The 19,496-nt window shown below is 45.7% G+C and overlaps 1 protein-coding gene across 1 annotated transcript in view; it reads left to right on the top strand.

The window, feature by feature from the left end:
- Positions 1–19,496, top strand: part of LOC307228343 (transcription initiation factor TFIID subunit 4) — a gene marked incomplete at both ends in the record, with an annotated part of 97,419 nt that overhangs the window by 66,647 nt on the left and 11,276 nt on the right. The window contains one exon of the mRNA XM_079997981.1: positions 3,264–3,386. Coding sequence (XP_079854107.1) covers positions 3,264–3,386 — 123 coding nt within the window. The remainder of the gene's footprint in view (positions 1–3,263; positions 3,387–19,496) is intronic.

Here is a 19,496-nt window from a genome sequence, read left to right as displayed (position 1 = left end):
ACCTTCAGATTTCAGTGACCTTGAGTATTAGGGTGATGGTATGACTTATTGGTCAAAAAAAACTAATTATACTGCGCTTAGGTCTCAATTGCAATACCAAACACGAAATAAGACAGCTTTGCAAACATCTCACATGATAATATGAGATGTTTTTGTCTCAAGTCGAATGCCTAACCTTTGGTTTGAACCTATCAATGTGAAAGTTTGATTCCCCCATGTACTGCAGTTAGAAACAGAAACCCTTTTTTGCTATGAGTGCAGTGGCCCTGCACTGTAACCTGAATTATAGTCTGTAGAACAGCCTCTGATAAATTGATTGATCAAATCCTGTCCAATTCAGGCTAAAGCCAGACTGGGACCAGTGGGCATGAATAAATGGAATGACTACACTAGACTAAAGCACAATGGGCACCAGATTGAGATCAGAAATCAGCCTCTTCAGTGACGGGAAATGTGGAGTGGAGGGTTGCAGATGGTGAAATAAGGTCTGCATTTATCATACAGCCATAAATCTGAAAACACAGACAGTTGCTGCAGGCCCTGGGAGCCCATGCTTGGTGCCAACTGCCAGGCAGAGATGCCGGCATCCTGGTGCCATCAGTGAGATAGCAGACTCTATCTCTCTCTCTCTCTCTCTCTCTCTCTCTCGCTCTCTCGCTCGCTCGCTCTCTCTCTTTCCCTCTTCTTCCGCCCGCTTTGCAGTAGGGATTCTTTCAGGTCATGCCCTGAGAGCGTTGTGTATTGTTTGCGGCCGAGCCTAACAAGGTTGGCATTAACATTAATGCTACATCTGATATGTGGACCTGGATAATAATCAGATGCAGCCTTCTCGCTAGATCCAGTTACATTTGTGTGCCCTTGACTCCTTCCTCGTCTCTATCTGGATTCTCATAGCACTGCAGCCCTCACCTCCCTACACCCTGAAACAAATCACCATTTGTTTGAACGAGAAGCATTATTCCTTTATCCCCCACCCCCCCCCAAAAAATAAAAATACAAGAGAAAATGTGTCTTTGATAGCCATGTAGTTGTTGCAGTTGTTATGTCCCATAGTTCCTGTTGTCAGTGTGTTTGAATCTTCCAACGATTTTGCCGTGCTAAATGTGAAGTGGCAACACCCTAAAGGGCATGCCTAGCCAGGGGCCCTTTGGAGGAAATCAGAGTCAACAGCATGCACATTTTGAATCTGGGTTTGTACACCAAAGCAACCTTTTATAGAGCGCCATCTCAAAGCAACATGAAATTTTCCCCCTGATCAGACCACGCACACGCCACAAACACGAAACCAGCGCTTGGCAAGCACGAGTAGAGCGATAACAGAACATAACAGAACATAAAAGAACATGAAAGACATGAAAGTGCATATCGATTGTCCCTGTTTGGTTCGACCCGGGCCCCCTCCTCCCCCGGCAGGCAGATACGCACGCAGGCTGGTAGATAGGCATTCCCTCTGCTGCGGCCAAGATTGATAGGCACGTGTTTGCACGTACACCTTCCACTTGTGTGTGTGTGTGTGTGTGTGTTTGTGTGTGTGTGTTTGTGTGCGTGCGCGTGTGTGTGCGCGTGCATCAGTGTGTGTGTGGGAGGGGCCACTGACACCCTGTGCGCCATGTCCCCAGGCCCTCACACATCCAGCCAATAGAAAGGGCAGCTCCCAGCGCTGCTGGGCTCCCCCTCAGCCCCACGGCCAGACATGACATTACCTCGGGCGCTGCCTCACCGCCGCTTTCCCTTTACACATCACAAACTGAAAAATCACAGCATGAACATGTGACCAGGCGGCTCAACCCCCCCACCCCACCCCGGCTCTGACAGGAGCTCTGTTAATGGCTGACAACAGGCTTCCATTTTGTTCTCTTCAGGCTGGCACACAGGCTGTAAGGATAGGCAGATGATGGACAGACATCTTCCTCCTTTACTTGGACCGGATCATGTAGTTTTATTTTAATGAAGATTTATTTCAGCGCTCAGAAAATCTTTTTTTAATAGATGGCCATTGTGCTCTTGCATTGTTGCAAATAAAATGCAAATAAACGACACCATGTAGTCCACTCTAACACTGGTTATATGTCACACTAGAAACAAAGCATGGAATGAATCTCAACGTATAGTGTAAAGCCTGGAAAGCAATGACTTATTTCAATATTTTTTTTCGATGAGAGTGAACAGTATTTAATGTCTTATCTGTTAAATGATTAGGAATTAGAGGTTTTACCCATTCCACATATCTCAAGGTCCCTTTGCTGTTGGAGACACTTATGAAGCATCAATTATCAGTCGATATCATTATTTTTCATCTGTTATCATCCTGTAACATACCACAGCCTCATACTATATATGAAACCCTTTTTCCCTACCGTTGTATTGCTACTCGACTGAATGTTATATTCTGCATTGTTTCTATTTCATTGAATCCTTTGTGAGGAATCAGAGCCAGCGGTAAAATTTGCCCAGTACATGTAAAACTTTTCAAAGAGTACTCACCAGTACTGCAGGACCGGCTCGTCTAGGTTTTACTCTTTGTCGTACCGGGACTTTTTCTTGAGCACCGGCACTTCTCACATGCTGCTGGTACCCTGTTCTATGCATCATTTTATTTTATTATCATAACGGACGAGCTGCGAGCTCTGGCTCCGTGTTGCCATGATGTCATTGGCCATATATGGACATGGGCGGGAGATTTCTTTAGATTGTGGGCGTTCGTGTTTGGATTTTCTATGTCACACATTTCTGGTGTAAGCAGCTGGTTTCACTCATTATCTGTTCCACCGGTTCTGTTCCATCGTTGGTAAAGGCTGCTGCCCACGCTCTGGTTGAGCTGGATTAAAAACTCAGACTTGACATCAGGTCGAGAGGCAGCAGGAAGTGATGGTGCGTTCCATGGGAACTCGGAAATCTGTCATTCGAGTCGGTGGTCCGCGTGTTAACATAACATAAAAAATACAGAGTGGTTTAAAACGACAGTAGACATGTTTTAGAATCCATACAAAGGGATCGTTGTTCACCGTCAGTGCTGCATGCAAACATGTTGCCGTGACGTCAGGTGTGTTATCTTAAACTAAACTAAACTCGGGCGCAAGCTATCGGCTCTGAAATTCCTACATAATTGGCCGTTCCTTTACATTTTTCCAAGTACGAGGTTTGATTTTTCAGAGTTCTGACTTCCATGGAACGCAGCATTAGCTGTTCTACACACATGCAAAATATATGTATTTCTTTATTATAAAGCAGATTTATAACCCCACCCCCACCTCTCTCCTCAGATGCAGCAACAGGAACTGGCCCAGATGAGGCAGAGAGACGCCAACCTCACAGCATTAGCTGCCATCGGACCCCGCAAAAAACGCAAGATGGATTCGCCGGTGTCCACCCCATCAGGGTGCGAGGTGAGAAAGTAACCCCACTTCAGGACTTGGTTGTGGTTGTATCATTGACTTTAACACCCTTATTGCTGGCTTTGACCTCCTACCTACAGGCCACCAGCATTACCTCCATTTAAGGCTTTTTTTGAAAAGTTAATATGGAATTGACCTGCGGTTTTACTTGGATTTGACAGTATATACAATTATCACCCCTTGTTTCTTTAACAGGCTTACGGTATTTACTAATTAGCTTCAGTATGTGTCATTTTGAGAAAAAATAAAAAAAAGAACCGAAGCGTCGTTTGTATGTTTACGATGTACTATCTCCATCTAGGTGATTTTACGTGATATTTAGGGATTTATAGTTTGAGAATGTTTGGATCATTTATATCCCCAGGTCGGCTTTCCTCTCCAGTCCAAAATGCCATTCCATAAATGTGATGGAATAACAGCCCCGCAAAGTCTAAATTCAAAATGGGTGTTTTGATTTCACGCAGATTATGTGAGATCAGCCCGACACATTACTTACACAATGACGAGCAAATCATTTGAAACAGTGAACAGCATGCAAGTCTACACGCCAACTGGCGATCTGATAATCATCCCACCCTGACCTCAATGTGTGCCTCCCAAAACGCACAGTGCACCGTGTCACTTCACTCCCTTTGGTATTCACAATGTGTACTGAATGTACTGTGTACCGAAGATCGTTCTGTCGAACAAATTCGATAACCTCAACGAATTTGATAACTCAACAACACAGATAATAATCTTATTTCCTTCTTTAAAAAAGCTTGTGCGCCTCGAGCGTTTGACCAATCACGTGAACTCTGGAGGAGGAGGGCATGTGGTAGTTTTTTGTCCAGCAGCAGCCTGCATGCTGCCTGACGCTGTAGTGGATGCACATGGGCAAAAGCTCTGCGGGGGATCCAATCCAACATCAATTTATGTCACTTACTGTAAGGTCAGAGCACACAGGCCTTCCCTCCGCGGCCGAGGTCCACTCTGTCTTGGAATCCCTGGTTGTTCCCAGGCCAGCTGAGAGGTGCGTTCCCTCCATTGTGTTTGAACTCCTCTACCGGAGGGAGGTGCTTCCCCTCCACCTGGGGGGAGCAGCCCACCATGGCCTAAAACTTGGGAGTTGGAAACAACTCTCGTGAAAGCTGCAGATCCTAATTAGAGGAAGAACGAAGACAACATCGTCTGCAAAAACAGCGTACAACCCTCTGTACCCATTCTGTGCCCTGATGTCTTGTGCATGAAAATCACAAACAGTATTTGGGAAAAGTTGCATCACTGGTGCGTGCAAGCCTTTATTGATAGGCCTTTAGTGAAAATATTGCTTTATTCAATGATTGCCGGTTATGGTTTGAATTGTATTGAATATTTGCTGTGATAAAAAGCAGAATGTGATGTTCATTCATTGTCAAATGTATTAACTAGCTGAACCTTATATTTGTAAAGTATTTCATACATGAAGGTATGACTGCGGATTCCCAGAAATTCATTAAAAAATTTAGTAATTCATTTAAAAATTAAATTGCAGCATGCCACTCTAATCCCACAACAATTCAAGTGTGTCTGTGTGTCTGTGTGTCTGTGTGTGTGTGTGTGTGTGTGCGTGTGTCTTGTGTGTGTGTGTGTCTGGTGTGTGTCTGTGTGTGTTGCGCTGGGGATGTTCAGCGGGAAGGCACAGTGGTCGGCTGGGGACATAGTGTGCGGCCCTCTGAACAATTGTTGTTATGCTTATTCATCTACAAAGTGGATGAAAATGAGCAAATCTGAAATCTCCCGACTCGAGTCATGAGCCAATACCTTCCTGAAGGCGGCGGGGAGCCAGTTTGTTCAGTGGGCAGAGTGCTTTGTTTCCCCGGCGCTGCCCCGAGGGGCTTTGTTTTTCGAGTGTCATTGTTTTCCTAATGCCACGCATCCTCTGCATGCTTAACCTGTGATGCATTAGCCTGGTTTTGGAATTGATCTAATAGACCACACTCCAAAACCTCAACTCTCTAATACATGGAAGATGGTGAGAAATATCCCTGGCCCGTGAACCGATACCCACACTGCCACTGAGAGCAGAGCACGATGACTTAGCCCAATGTGACTGGTCTTGTCTGTTCCTAATTAAACTAAATTATGGTATTACAAAAGAACTGCCTACTGTTTCATGCTTTGAAGGCAGCAATCTGATTATGGTATTTCTTCAGCAGAGGGTCTAATACCAAGTCAGGCAGAGTTGCTATAACCAGTCACATTTACCTTGAGGCAAAAAATAGAAAAAATAAAAATCTTGAAGTATTTAAATTCCACACATTCGTCTGTGAATATGATGAGTCAAAAAAGCATGAATTTTGAATGTCAATTGGTCATTTTAATAACCTGCTCATTGGGTTGCGTCTTTGCATCCTTCACTTAGCAGCAATCTGCTGCAGAGCAGCATAGTAATGCACCCGATATAAAAAAAGCATAAATAACAAAATAAAAGCATTACTTCTGGTCCTTGAATGTGGTGCCAACCTCTTTCAGTATGCTCTGCCTGATGGGTGCTAGCCCCTGACCTACTGCTGTGGTAAAAATAAGCATCCCAAACTGCTTACCCAAATGCAGTCAAACAACATAAACATGAATATACATTATTCAGCTTTTTTCTCCTTTTTCTCCTCTTTTTTTTGTCTGTTTCTTTTAATGTCCTGTGCGCGTTTAATTAGGGGGCATAATGAAGTGAAGTCACAGCCCGCCCCTCCTCCTTAGTGATTTCAGTGGAGGCGGAGGAGGAATCTTAACTTATTTTCACTTCGTTTTCACCTCCTCACATTTCTTCATTTCACATGGGCTAGAAGTGCCAGCGGCGTTCTCTTTCCCTTCTCCAGAGCAAAGTGAATGTGACTTTTCTAAGGGGGTCACAGGATGCCTGGAGGCCTGTGGGTGTTACTGGACTGTTGCCTGCTCTTAGCTTCACTGAGGGGCTTGTCATAGATTTCATCTCTGCAGAAATGAGCCGGGGGCTCTAGCCAGGAGCGCAGGCAGCCAACGTTATGAAGGGCCCACGCTGATTATTTCCCTCTGACATCGCATCCTGAGCTTTCCGCATTAATCCCAGACAAAGGCAGCCCTTCAGTGCTGTGCCAGAGCTCAAATTAGGAGCCAGATAATGGCCTTGTTGAGATCCCGCTCTGTTAACCGAGGAGGAGAGCTCCTGTTGAAAAGCCTCCCTTCCAAAACCCTATCCCTCCCTGCATCCATTTCCTCTTCCGGCCACCTTACCGATGTATTCATACCGTGACGGAATTCAGGTGACACTGTTTTGTTCAATGTTTTTATTTTTTTCTCTCTCTTTCTTTTTATTTGATGTGGATTGGTGGGGCTTGGGCTTACGCCTGGATGTGAAACGCCACAGGCTGTGAAACTGATAGGCAGTCAAGACTGGAGTGTCTGTCTCCAGCCTGATCTGGTCTGCAGGAGGGAACAAAGGCGGCCTTACAGGGCTCTGTAGGGTGGATTAGTTCCAAGGAGCCAATGGCTGGGTCTGCTGGCAGCCTGGATTGCTGGAGGAGGTCCTGCTTTGGCCCCAGCAGTGGGTCACCGCACAGACAGGGGCCGCACAGGGGCACGTTACTAAACCCCCCCCCGCTACTCACCAACCCCCACACCCCTCTAACATAGCCCTGCTTATTTCACATAAGGGCTTTTGAAGTGCACTACAAAAGCCAAGCGGGTGTTCCAGCCTTGAGAAAGGTTGGGACATATGGGGAGGGTCAGTATGTTTATTTAGGGAGGTAAAGTGGTGAAGGAAAAGGCATCTCTGGGAGAGGGATCCCGAGACCAAGTCCTGCGTGACCTTTAGACCCGACTAAACAATTCATAGACTTAACGATTCATACAGCATGCAGAACATTTGGCCGCCAGGGCCTGCTTTAACAATATTGTTTTCAGTTATAATGAGACAATGTCTTAAAAACTGTGTAATAATGTTGAACTAGATTCGTTTTACTCAATCAACAAAAAGCTGAAATGACTATTGAAGTGATGTGAAATATTACCACTGGAGGCTTGCAAATTCTTATGTAATTGATTGTACCTTTCACATCAGCTGTTACCAGCTATTCATATAGTCTACTGGGATACTGATAGCATTTTCAGTGTTTGCGTTTGGTTCAGAACCACAAAATCTGCAGCTTGTCTGCATTTTATGCGAGTTCTTCGTATTTAAATTTTTTTTGTCCTACAACTAGCAATTAACTTCATAACCGTCATGCAAAATGTCACCGCCAATTAACCAAATTTCACGCGCACTTGTTCTTGGCATTACAGGGAATATATATATTTTTCCTTCTCCTTTGTAAGATTTATTGTGTTAGAACTCAACGTCATCATCATCAGGTGTCCAGTGGGATGACAAAGCCACGCTCTGTTCAACCTATCTATACAATCGACTCCTTTTTCTTGTGCCGGAGAGAAGTGCTCTGGGTGTCTCCCGGTCAGAAGAAGAGGCGCTTTACTGGGTGGCTGAGACTCAGGGACGTTTGAGGTTAACCTCAGCGCCGTGATGTAAAAACATGCCTCGGCGAGATGCGATGGAGTGTCCTGCAGTGCTCAACACGCTCAGAGCTCTAAAAACATCCTTGACACATTTAGCAGCTCAGAGTTATCACGCAGGCACTAAGGCCATTTATCACATCAAAGGAAGAGCCTTGTTTGTTGATGTCGAAACAACAATAGCAGCTAAATGGCCTCGTTTTGTGCAGCCACGCCGCCGTTCTCCTATCTGTCTCGACCAGGCGTAATGGCGGGGAAAAAGGTAGGCGAGCGATTTAATAGTGAGCACAGTCTATTTTTCCATTTGAATTCCTTTCACCTTCTTACTTTGAGGCTGTAGATCAGAAAGAAGGAGTAAGGCAATGGAGTGAGAGGCATGGGGAGAGAGGGGGAAAAAGCACAAGGAAAACTGATGCCCTTTCCTCCAGCTAAATTAACAGGAATCACGTGGAAAACAATCTGAGGCTCCAATGAAAGGAAGGGGGGGGTGGGGGCCATTAAAATTTGCCCGGAGCTATGGACTGCGCCCAATATCACTAAAGCTGCACTCACTACAGATGTGGAGGCTGGCTTACAGGCAAACTATGCTCTGTTCTATAGCTACAATTAAAATCAACCTCGCTGCCAAAAAATGGGAGGGAAGAAGAGGGGGTAGAAAGGCAGACATGGAACATCAAAGACAGATTGAAATGTGTAGTCAGTAATAAGAGTGGTCTCCAAGCCCCCGGGTCCTCCATGGTCCCCTTGTTAATGAGAAATTTTGACCTCTGGTTTGTAAGTTAAACTTGTAATCTTGGTTAATGAAGTAAATCAATCCCAACTCGGGAGTGTGCAGTGTCTTTTACCCTTGCCTTTCTCCCCCGCCAACCTCCCCTCTGTCCTCCTCTCATGCGCTTTTCTTCTCTGCCTCCTCCTCCTCCTCCTCCTCCTCCCACTCCTCCACCTCCTGCGTCCCCTCCCAGCGAGCCCGCCCCGGGGGAGCAGACGGCCAGGTCCTGGGCCGCGCAAACGGGCAGCGGGTCCGGAGCGCTGGCGGGGCGTGGGTGGGGCCGGTCGCGGCGGGGGCCCCGGTGCTGGAGGAGAGGTGGCGTGCGGCTCCAGGGCGGCTGCAGGACACGCCGGGCTGTTTGGATAAGACCACAGAGATCGGCTGCACGATAGTCATACATGAACAGTGAGATGTTGGCCACTCCCTCTCTGCCTTTCTTCGCCCACTGCATCACTATCTCCTCCTGTGATATCCCCGGACCCAATCGTCCAATGGGGATTGTGTTTAGTTAAGGAGACGGGGCTGCTCCCTGGCGTTGAGAGTGTACCGCTCGGTACAAACTAATAGCCGCCTTCCTCTGCCTCCCCCCCCCCCCCCCCCCTCCAACTTCCTCCATTCTCCTCTCATGGTTTTTTGTTTTTTTTCCCCCCCGTTCCCTGCCCAAGACTTGTGTCCGGTGGGAATTGGGGGATTATTTGGTTAGGAAAAAAGGCCTGCTCCCTGGTAATGAAAGAGACAAAGTACCACAAACCTCTTTCTCCCTCCTCCTCCTCCTCCTTCTAACACTTTCCCCAACATGCTTCCCCCTCCTCCTCCTCCTCCTCCTCCTGCCTTTCTGGTTTTGGTCTGAACTGGTGTGCCTCGGAGGTGGACTCTACTTCTAATCCGTATGGCTCTCGCGGCATTTCTCCACAGCCCCTGCCGGAAACCCGTGAACCTGATGCGTTTCGTGTTTTTATTTTTTGCCGTGCTGTGCCGACGTACCCGCGCCCCCTTCAGCTCCTGGTCTGGCCTGCGCGTCAAGCGTACCGAACGGGGCCGCACGGGCGGAGCTGAACGGTACCAGACGCCTTTGATTTGGTCAGTTGCAATCGTCAGTAAATCAACGAAGAACTAAAGCGCAGCTTCCGAGCTCCCCCGTGGTCGCTTTTCGGTCCTTGCTACGTTACCGTCGCGTGGCCGAGAACGCACAACATCCTGGTCGTGTAGCATACTCGCCACGCGCTCCGATAACTTCACCGCCGTTTCGTTTTAATGAAAACACTATTTTATATGTAATGTTTTGAGATGTACTGTCCACACTGTGGTCCAATTTTGTAACTTTTGCTGAAGTAAAAAGAAACAAAGAGAAAACTCCCCGACTTGTTGTTGGATAAATGACACCGGGGGAACTCGGTCGGGGTCATATTGCTTCTCGCGTGCCGTGCCGTGCCGTGTTAGGCGATGGAAAAGCGACTTTACAGCCTGTCCAAAGAACTCTACTTTTACGGTTAAGATGGAGACCCCTGATTGGTCTGGAGTGCCACACTGGCATTGACCCCTGTTATTAACCCTTTGCTTTGTTGTGGATTAATCTTATTCTTATAATGAGGGTAATGTGGCGTAGGGCCTGAATCAGAGCCCATATGAATACATGACTCCTGCTGAAATGAAGCATGAACACTCCTGTGTGGGTTTTTTCTTCCCCTCCACATGCCGCATAAACTTGAATAAAGAGGGCACGGAGAGGCTGCTGTCGGTTGTGTGATGTCAAGAAGAGTGCGATATTAGTTTGACTTCTGCGTCTCAGGGCGATTCGGTATTTTCCAGCGAGCGCGCGACGGGGAGGGAGGGGAGTCTTCGGGATTGGTTATACGGGGCCGCTTGGCCCAGCGCCACGCGCTCTTAGAGCTGGAACGTGGTGCACTTTGCCAGCACGCTTTGCACGGTGCAGAGGATGATCGTTCTGAGTAATGGTTATTATGGGTTGTAAGTTTTGAATGTTTCAGAATGCCTCTGCAGCATTTGTAATGTCCATAAGAGCACTGGAACATTAGGATGCCGCTAATTACTGCATAATCATCTGTAATGTTATGTTACTGTCTGCATCATCCCATCTAGGCGGCACATACTGGTCGGGCCCGAAGCAACTCGAAAATCTGGACCAAGTCTTAAGCAGAATGACACATTCATGTGCACAAACAGCCGTTGATCTTGAAGTTCTTGAGCTCTGTGTCCCCGGGTTTTTTTTTTTGTTTTTTTTCAATATCTGGGTTTTCTTCGCCCTCAAAGTATCCCGTCTTCTTCAACTCCTTCAACTGATTTGTTTTCATTTTTCTTGTCCTACGTCCGTGGCCTCCGGAGCAGTGTGTCCAGTGACTGTCCAGTCTCCTTTCAAAAAGAGAATCGGCAATAGTCAAGCTTCGCAATCACATGTGAACACACGTTGAGCGTAATATTTCCGAGGTGCTGGAAGCTTTTTTTTTGACTCTGAAGACCTAGTGAGGAACTCTCAATTGCACTGTTTTACTTCTTGGTTCGAAGATGATGACCAGTTTGATACAATTTAGGAAGACTCTCCATCAATGTATAGTCGATAAAATGGCAGTTGTGTGTAGGCATAGTCTTGCCCCATGCAGATGTCATGTTGTTACCTAAGTTCTGTAGGCCGTCAGCCCGAATCGAGGTAATTGGCTGCTGTAGCTTGTGACAGTGCATGGCTGCAGGGCACCTGCTCATCTCCTGTGGCTTCTGCATGAGCCTCACCTCTCCGGGACCCTGGCCCAACTCTTCTACTCTTCCACCACCTCATGCACCTACCCTCCGTCTCTCTCTCTCTCTCTCTCTCTCTCTCTCTCTCTCTCTCTCATTCTCTCATCCCTTTTCCGTTTATGTCTCTTTGTCTTTAAATACTGGTCCTCTCAAGGTCTTTCTTTTTATTTCTATCTATGTTATTCTATGTTATTCTTCTCTCTCTCTCTCTCTCTCTCTCTCTCTCTCTCTATCTCTCTCTCTCTCTCTCCCTCTCCCTCTCTCTCACACACACACACAAGTTATTTTGCTAAATCTTTTTTTATTTCTAAAATGAATAAAAAAAGAGACAAGAGCATCACTATTACTTATACTAATCTAGTCACAATGCATAATGCTTACTGCTAGTCATAGTGTGAGGTGATGAATTACAAATACACGCCTGCATAATCGCTGGTATCAGTCTCAAGACGAGGCAAAAAACCTGCCTTCATTTAGCCGACTACACCGCCTGTTTGGCCATATTGAATTGTAATGGTTTGATTATTTCCTTGAGCCATCAACATAAATTGATGTGCAGTAGTTAACCTGAGATGACCCCCTGTCCAGTCGAGCACATCAACCTTTGTCGTGACATATGTCAAATGTTCCTTTGTCCTACATAAACCTCGACAAGAAATACTACAAACTGGCCGTAGTTCACGACGCAAAGGCATCAGACTTTACTTCCCCAACGATTACAATTCAATTTAACTACATTAATGTTGTGCAAAATAAATATTTCAGAACTGCTGGTTACCAGGACCCACGAGTGAGAGGATATTTGTGGGAATAAATTGGAAGATTTTTAAGTATACGGTAAGGATTGACCGTGGTTTAGAGTTGTCCTGCGTTAACCAAATAACTCACAAATTTCGAAAGTCTTGGCTTGAGAGCCAAACGAAATGCCGTGTCCCGGACCCCATATTACCCTTCCAGTGAAATGGCAGTAATCCCAGAAAAAGGTCTGCGGCCATTTTGGGTCCCAACAGCTTAAACAGTGCTTATGGATGTGCTATTGGGATGGTAACTATTAACCCATTAGAACAACGGAGAAACAAAACAGATTCTATTACTGTTGACAGATGACAGCCGGGATTTTTTCAAATAGTGATTAAAAAGAAAAATCATGAAAACATGATGCTCTCGACAAGAATCAACGAAAGTTCGAACTGAAAATGACATTCTAAATGCTAAATCCTGATAGTGAATATGAAAATCACTAGTACACCAACAATATGTTTATGCAAATGTGAATTTTAATAAAATTGGATATAATATTCATAGTACTTACATACTGTAGTCAATGTATTTGTTAAAAATTATATTATGTAGCTGTACACAGTGTATAATATATATATATATATATATATATATATAATGCACAATATATAATAAAATGTATGCACCTTCTGTAGATTCTCCTGGGTCTACCTTGCACTCACTCCAGAGTTGTTTAACACGGTGTGTATGGAGGGCAAAGTGCTCCTGGAAAATGGGAACACCATGAGAAGCAAGTTTTACTTTGTGAAGCTCACAACGTGTACCTTTTGTTGAGACTGGTTCACAAAGGTGTGGATTCAGTTCTGTGGTCATTTCCGAGGCTACTTCTGTGGTATTTATCCACGCCAGGGTCTGTCTTTCTTTGTCCGTGATCTTTGACCGCTGATCCTCTTTGCTGAGGCGGTTTGTCCATGTTTGCCGTGTGCTGTCGTGATTTGCGATTGGCCCGTCACGCACTGAATAATTGTGCGTTTGTTTTGCCACCGATGCACCTGCAATTTAGGAACCAACTATTCGGCGTCTCTGCAACTCATTGCACAAATCAAAGTGCACATTTTCAGATCTCCTTTATAGCTTCACAAAACAACCTAAACCCACCAGTTGCAGCCGCATTTGCAATACTTGCATGTGCACGTGGTTTATCTGTGGCTTTGTGTATGGAGGACCTGGGATAAGAAGTAGGGCATTTGAAATGCAGTGTGAAGTCCTGGCTGGCCTGGTGCTTGGCCCAGTGACCGACTCTTTCAGCGTTGGAATCCAGAAAAAGAACAGGAACTGGAGACGGTTATTAGTTTGGCCTCTATGCTGCAATGACTCTTCCTGGCTAATAGAAAGGAATGCCGGAAAGCTGGTCCAAGCTGAAAAACATTTCCAACAATTGCGGTATGTCTCGTTATAAATTCAGCAAACCTTTTAAATTGTCTTCTGCGGCAGATTTTACATTTCTATATATGTATATATAAATGTGTGCATTGGTGTTAATATTGTAAAATTATCGTTTAGTGAAGAAACTGCTATATTTCCATATTCATGATGAAGTAGCGATCCTCCTTGTTTCTGCCTTTAAAACTTTGCCCTGAAATAATGGTTAAATATACAGTTTTGACAACAAAGTTAAGCCCCGGGCACTAAAAAAAGATACCCATCTTAAAGAAATTAATTACCTCCCTTGTTAATCTTGATATAATTAAATTTCTGAAGAATGAAATTTGCTGGTGTCCCCCTCCCCCACGCCGCCCCCCTCCGCCGCGGTGCTACAGAAACGGGGCGATGCAGCCTGTCTCCTAGCCTGCTGGCCAGGGACACGGGGACAGCCCCACGTCCCGGGCCCCTCGCTGTGCTACGCCGCTCTGTGCAAACCCACTCTCCTCGTCCTACGCCTCCGCCGCTCGCGGAGACGGGCGAAGAAAACGCCTCGGTCCCTGCTTCCTCAGCCCCCCCCCCCATCCAGGGGAGAGCTCGGAGCTCTGGGCCTGAAACTCCGAGTCGGAGGCATGTGAGAATGCATTCATTTGAATTGATGGTGGGAGAGTGCGCACGTCGCTAATGAAGCTGTTGGCGCGAAGCCCCCACGAAATGTATGTGGTGGGGCCCCAGCGTTCCCGGTGAGTTCCGTCCCCTATGGCTGGCATCAGAAACCGCTGTGCCCTGGTGTGACTTACCGCAGTTATTTATAGGCCCTCCTACAACACCGTTAGAATTAGCCGTGATTGGTTTGTGCAGCGGCGCCGAGTTTTGTTGTCGCTTTTTATTAAAAATGTGTTTTTTTTTCCCCCTTTTGACTGTGTTGTTTTCTGTCAGCTGTAAAGGTTCGAGCCCGGGGAAAGGGAAGGAGGCAAAAAAAGGTGGAGAAGGAACTTTCATTACGTGCTAGCAGGGGGGCAAAAGAATGCAATGGAGGGCAGACGGGAGGTGTTGATATGTATTGAGTAGGCAGAAAGCTCGAACCGGATATCATAGCAAAGCTCCAACATTAAGGGTGGATTGAGTTTCCACTCTTAATGTCTGATTCAGAACTTTCCATCGTGGAAGCGTTCGGGTTGCGTCCTGAGGCAGAGCTTGCCTTAAAACTACAGACTGTACTAAATAATGCAATTTCAAGGCACTGCTCGATAGCATATCTCGATATTTTTTAAATGTTCAAACATGGTTTGATCATTCGGGGGCGTATGACCTGTGTTTTCTTGCAAATGGGAAGCCTGTCGCTTTGAGCGAGTTTCTCTACGTGACTCTTGTGCATCGGAGATTCACATTAAATCAGTGTGTTTATGTTTTCAGACTTTCAGACTGTTGTCGAAGGCCTGATTAAAAAGAAGGGCCGCATATTGTTAGCAGATGCAGGCACTGCAGCCAGAGTCTAATGGAATTTCGGCATCTAGGAGCCTGATTAGCCAATACACCTGTCTGGAGAGTGCAAGGCTGCTGTCCGCGGCGGTGGAAGGATTGCATTTGACCGACTGTGCACTCGAGGAGGAGTTTGGTGTCACATCGGAAGGATTTAACAGTGCTGTGATGTTATAGCGAATGGACTAGTAGCATGTGCAAGCAGACTATTTTGAAAAGTATCAGTAAATGACTGGTTGTAAACAGCTGCCCTTTGCAGCAACGTACCTCGAGTCGAGAATTTGACTTGAAAACAAATTGCACTTGGCTTGATGCATTCCGTTTTAGGGTACTTTTCTGCTGCATTTCAAAGCAAATATATTGTTACTCCACTACAGTACATTGATCCTGTAGCACTACTAATTATTCACCGAGAGGGTTCTATATGTGCAAGCAGTGCATTCACTATATAAGAAGGGTGAACTTTTAAGTTGGAGCCTACTGACATATGGACCATCTACATGTTCTCTCTCACCCCGTAGGTCAATGCATTAAGAAACAAGTTCCACATCAAACTATTGAGGGAATCAATTAATGAATGAATTGCGGAGTGTGGAGGACTTGACTACTACTACAACAACAACAACTACTACTTCTACTACTATGATTACTGTTTCATAATGGCTTTTATAGTTTTACTAAAATAATGATTCATAACATTATCAAGCTCCTTAGCATAGATGCATAGAAATGAGAATATATTTATGTAAAATGAGATGGTGTTTTTCCTTCAGTTGTGTTGTGTTCCAAATGGTAAATAACTGTGTTGGATAAAAAAAAACTAAAAAAAACCCATGTCATTCTACAATGTGTTGTTATTTTCTGTTCAAATTTCCGTGGTTTTATCAGGTAATGAATTACATATTCTTCATCTGTTTATTTTTTTTTTAAATAGTACATTAGCAAAGACGTGAGCCTTTCCAGGAGACATACTGTACCTTTCTTAACCTGAACCTACCCCCAACCCCAATAAATCATAGTGACGGTCCATTTAAATATACAGCCCTGGTAATACTGTGCTTGATTTGGCTTTTTTTTTTTTTTTGTCAAGGTTTTGTTGTAACACATATAAATATATGTTATTGAGATGCAATGTCATTTATCTTTTTGCCCAAAAAACACAGAACCAAAATAGGCTTGTGAAAATGGTGCAGGAGAATAAACAAGGCGATCCATTAGTGAGGATGGGTTATTGGCTGACTTGCCTGTTCTCATGGCGGCCCATTAAAAGTGGTAATGTCTGCCTTCAGCCTCGCCCGGGGGAAAAGAAAGAGGCCATGGAAGGCATATTTCACATGCATCAGACACTTGAATTAAATAGACCAATGTTCCCTAAAAAGACTGAAGTACATCTCTTTCTGATGTGCGTCCCGGGCAAAAATTCATTGATCTTGGAATGTCCCTTGGCAATTATAAAATATTAAATCCAAGTCGCACTTTTCAGCTCAGTTTTATTATTTTTTTTTCTTTCGCTTCGCGCTGCTTTCCATTTGACCAATTTAAGGGGGAAAAAAAAAAAAAAAAAAAGTTGGGAACGGATGGCCGTGAAGAAGATGGCTCTGATAATAAAGACTCGTTTCGGATCGCCTCTCTGATTTTTCCGTGTTGTTTTCACAGAACATCTCCCATCGTTAATTGGGGATAAAGACTCTTCAAAGCGGCAAGGGGGGGCGGGGGGGGTGCTTGAGAGATTCTCATTGGAGCGTCAGATCTGCGATTTCCAGGACAGAAAAAGAGTGAAATTGAAGCACACGGGGGATTGCGACTCGTATGACATCTATATTATCGCACACAAGGTTTCCCCAGCTGCTGAGGCTGGATTTCGGCTCTCTGGGGACAACAAATATTTGTCAGCTGTTTTCCATTAGGTCTGTGGCCCCGGTGCCTGCCTCTCTGGCCCCTCCGTGTCCCTCGGAGATTACACAGGGGTCTACACTTAATTGCCCGAGTCATTAAATTTAATGTGGATCTCCATAAATATATTCAGCCAGCTGTTTGACAAGGTACACAGTTCATTTAGTTCCCCTGCCTATTTGTTGTTTCCCTAATTAAGATTTAGAATTGATCATTGGCTGCGTAATGTACAGTGGAGCTGGGCTGGTGCTGGGAGTCTCTGCTGAGCTTAAAGGAACGGCATCCGCTTGCTGGAGCTCTACCATTTAGCACACTGACTGCAAAGGGAATTAGACATCCTTTGCTAATTAGGAGGCCCAATTTACTGTGAAATTAAAGCGTTTTTGACAAATAATCAGAATCCAGAGCGAATTTAGACGCACGTGCGCGTCAGTGTTTTGTGTCCTGAATGAATGGAGAAACAACTCCTGGCTCGGACACATACAGTCACTGGAGGAATGTTTTATTTTTATTTTTTTTAATGTTGATGAAATAAACCAAAGCAATTTTTTTGAGGATAGACTTACTTGTATCAACATAATAAATCACTGTTAGCTGTTAACTCGCAAGAAAACATATTTAATTCCAAAGTAAGACTTTATAGTCTTAGAGAGAGAAAAGAAAATAAAGTAAATGATGCTCTTTCAGAAAGTGTTACCAGGCCCGGCTTTGGCTTTGCCTGTTATTCTATGAGCAACAGAACAACTATGCCGCGGTTGCACATGGTTAGACAGGGCGGCAGGCCAGCTTTTGACCCATAATCGCGTCTCCTGAAACAAAGGATTGGCAGTGCCAGAGAAACGCAGTGGTCCCGCGTCTCTCATTCCCCTTTTTGATTCACGATCACATGTATTTTTTAGATTGCATAAATTATGTATTTGTTGGACTAATGAACGACCGCCACTTATAGAACTTTGTGAGAGTTGAGTAGCCCGATTTGGCCTCGGCAGCCTGCGTCAGCGGAGGCTGATTACATGTCGTGGCGGCTCCGAGCAATAGATGTGGCTTGGCTGAAAGGCCCCGGCGTAGCCTTTGCAAAGCCATAATATACACAAACACAGTAAGGTAGAGAGAGCCGCAAGATGTAAACATACCTCCTGGGTCGGCCGGTGACACCACTCTCCACTTTGTACGTGCGTGTGGTCCTACCCGTGTGTGCAAGGTCCACGTGACGGTCGCTCGCCGTCGTTCTCGGCGGTCCGGTCTATCCCGACTGCTTCGTTTCCGAGGCGTGTTGGAGCGTTGCGTCACGCCGCGCTTGCAACGGCGGCTTCCGTCGCACTCCCAAGTCTTAACAGGAAGCCGCCGTTTCACCAGGAAACAATGCTGTAGATGGCTTTGGGTGTGTTCTGAAGCTGTTTGGATACCAGGCAGCGCCGGAGGTGTGTTTGCTGGGCGCCGCCGGGGCAAGCCTCGCAGCCGCCCGCCTCAGGTGTAGGAAGAATGGAGCACTTCCTTTTACAAGATGTGTAATTATTATGGAAGACAAGGGTGTGGATTTAAAGCGAGTCAATATGTAGATAGAAGTCTTACACATACACACACACAGCTGTCTGGGAAGCCATGCTGCAGTTTGCGGTGTAATGGAGCAGGTTGCCAGAACACCGTGCAGGTAGTGGAGAAGCCTTCCGGCCGAAGGAGCTGGAGCCTGATAGGAGGAAGTAGGGCCTCCAGGTGGAAAACCCCCATGCTGCATTGTGGGGAATAATAGCAAACCCCATTAAACGCAGTGGAACATGGCAAACTACGCTATCACCCCCACCCCTCCAAATCAGCCGGATTGGTTTAAATGCATCCTTTTACTTTCAACAATGCAAGTTTTGTGAGCATTAGTGTAGTATTTCTATTACTTGTAGAAATAGTACAGGGAGTTTTAGTCAAAATAGTAGTCATGTAGTGTTATAAAAAATAAGGCAGAATAAATATCAGATTGAACTCCCTGCCTTAATTATGAATTTATCCAGAGAGGGAAACATTTCATTTCAAACGGTCTTCAAACATGCAGCAATCTAGATCCGTCTCACCACGCCGCCCCGCCCCGCCCCGCCCCGCCTCGCCTCCCCCGACAGCTCGTTGAATGAGGATCCACGACACTTGGGGTCACGAAGAGTGACAGGAACATCTCTTCCCTAACAAAAAAAAATAAAGAATGAGAGAGAGAGAGAGACGTCTCCTTTGCTCCTCTTTCTGGGCCATCTATATAAAACATGAGGTTCTGCTCTTTCCCCAGAAGAGGCTGGAATTAAATCAGACCTCCTCTTCAGACAGCCACCCTCCCGCCTCTCGCACTTAGCAGGCGTCATATCACGGCAGGTGCACGGGGACCCTTAACAACGGTGCCAGAGCGTATCCTGTGAAGGCTAAATGATGTCAAAAACGGCCCCATTTATGTCAGTTTGAGATCAAGCGCCCATTCTGAGTGGGAACCTCCGCTGTTAATGCTCCCCTCAACCCCCCCCTCCCATCTGCATATCTGGCCCCTCGGTACGTCTCCTTTCTTG

Source organism: Zeus faber (assembly GCF_960531495.2).
Source record: "Zeus faber genome assembly, chromosome: 3".
Classification (NCBI taxonomy): Eukaryota; Metazoa; Chordata; class Actinopteri; order Zeiformes; family Zeidae; genus Zeus; species Zeus faber.
This window is presented reverse-complemented; position numbering and strand designations above follow the sequence as displayed.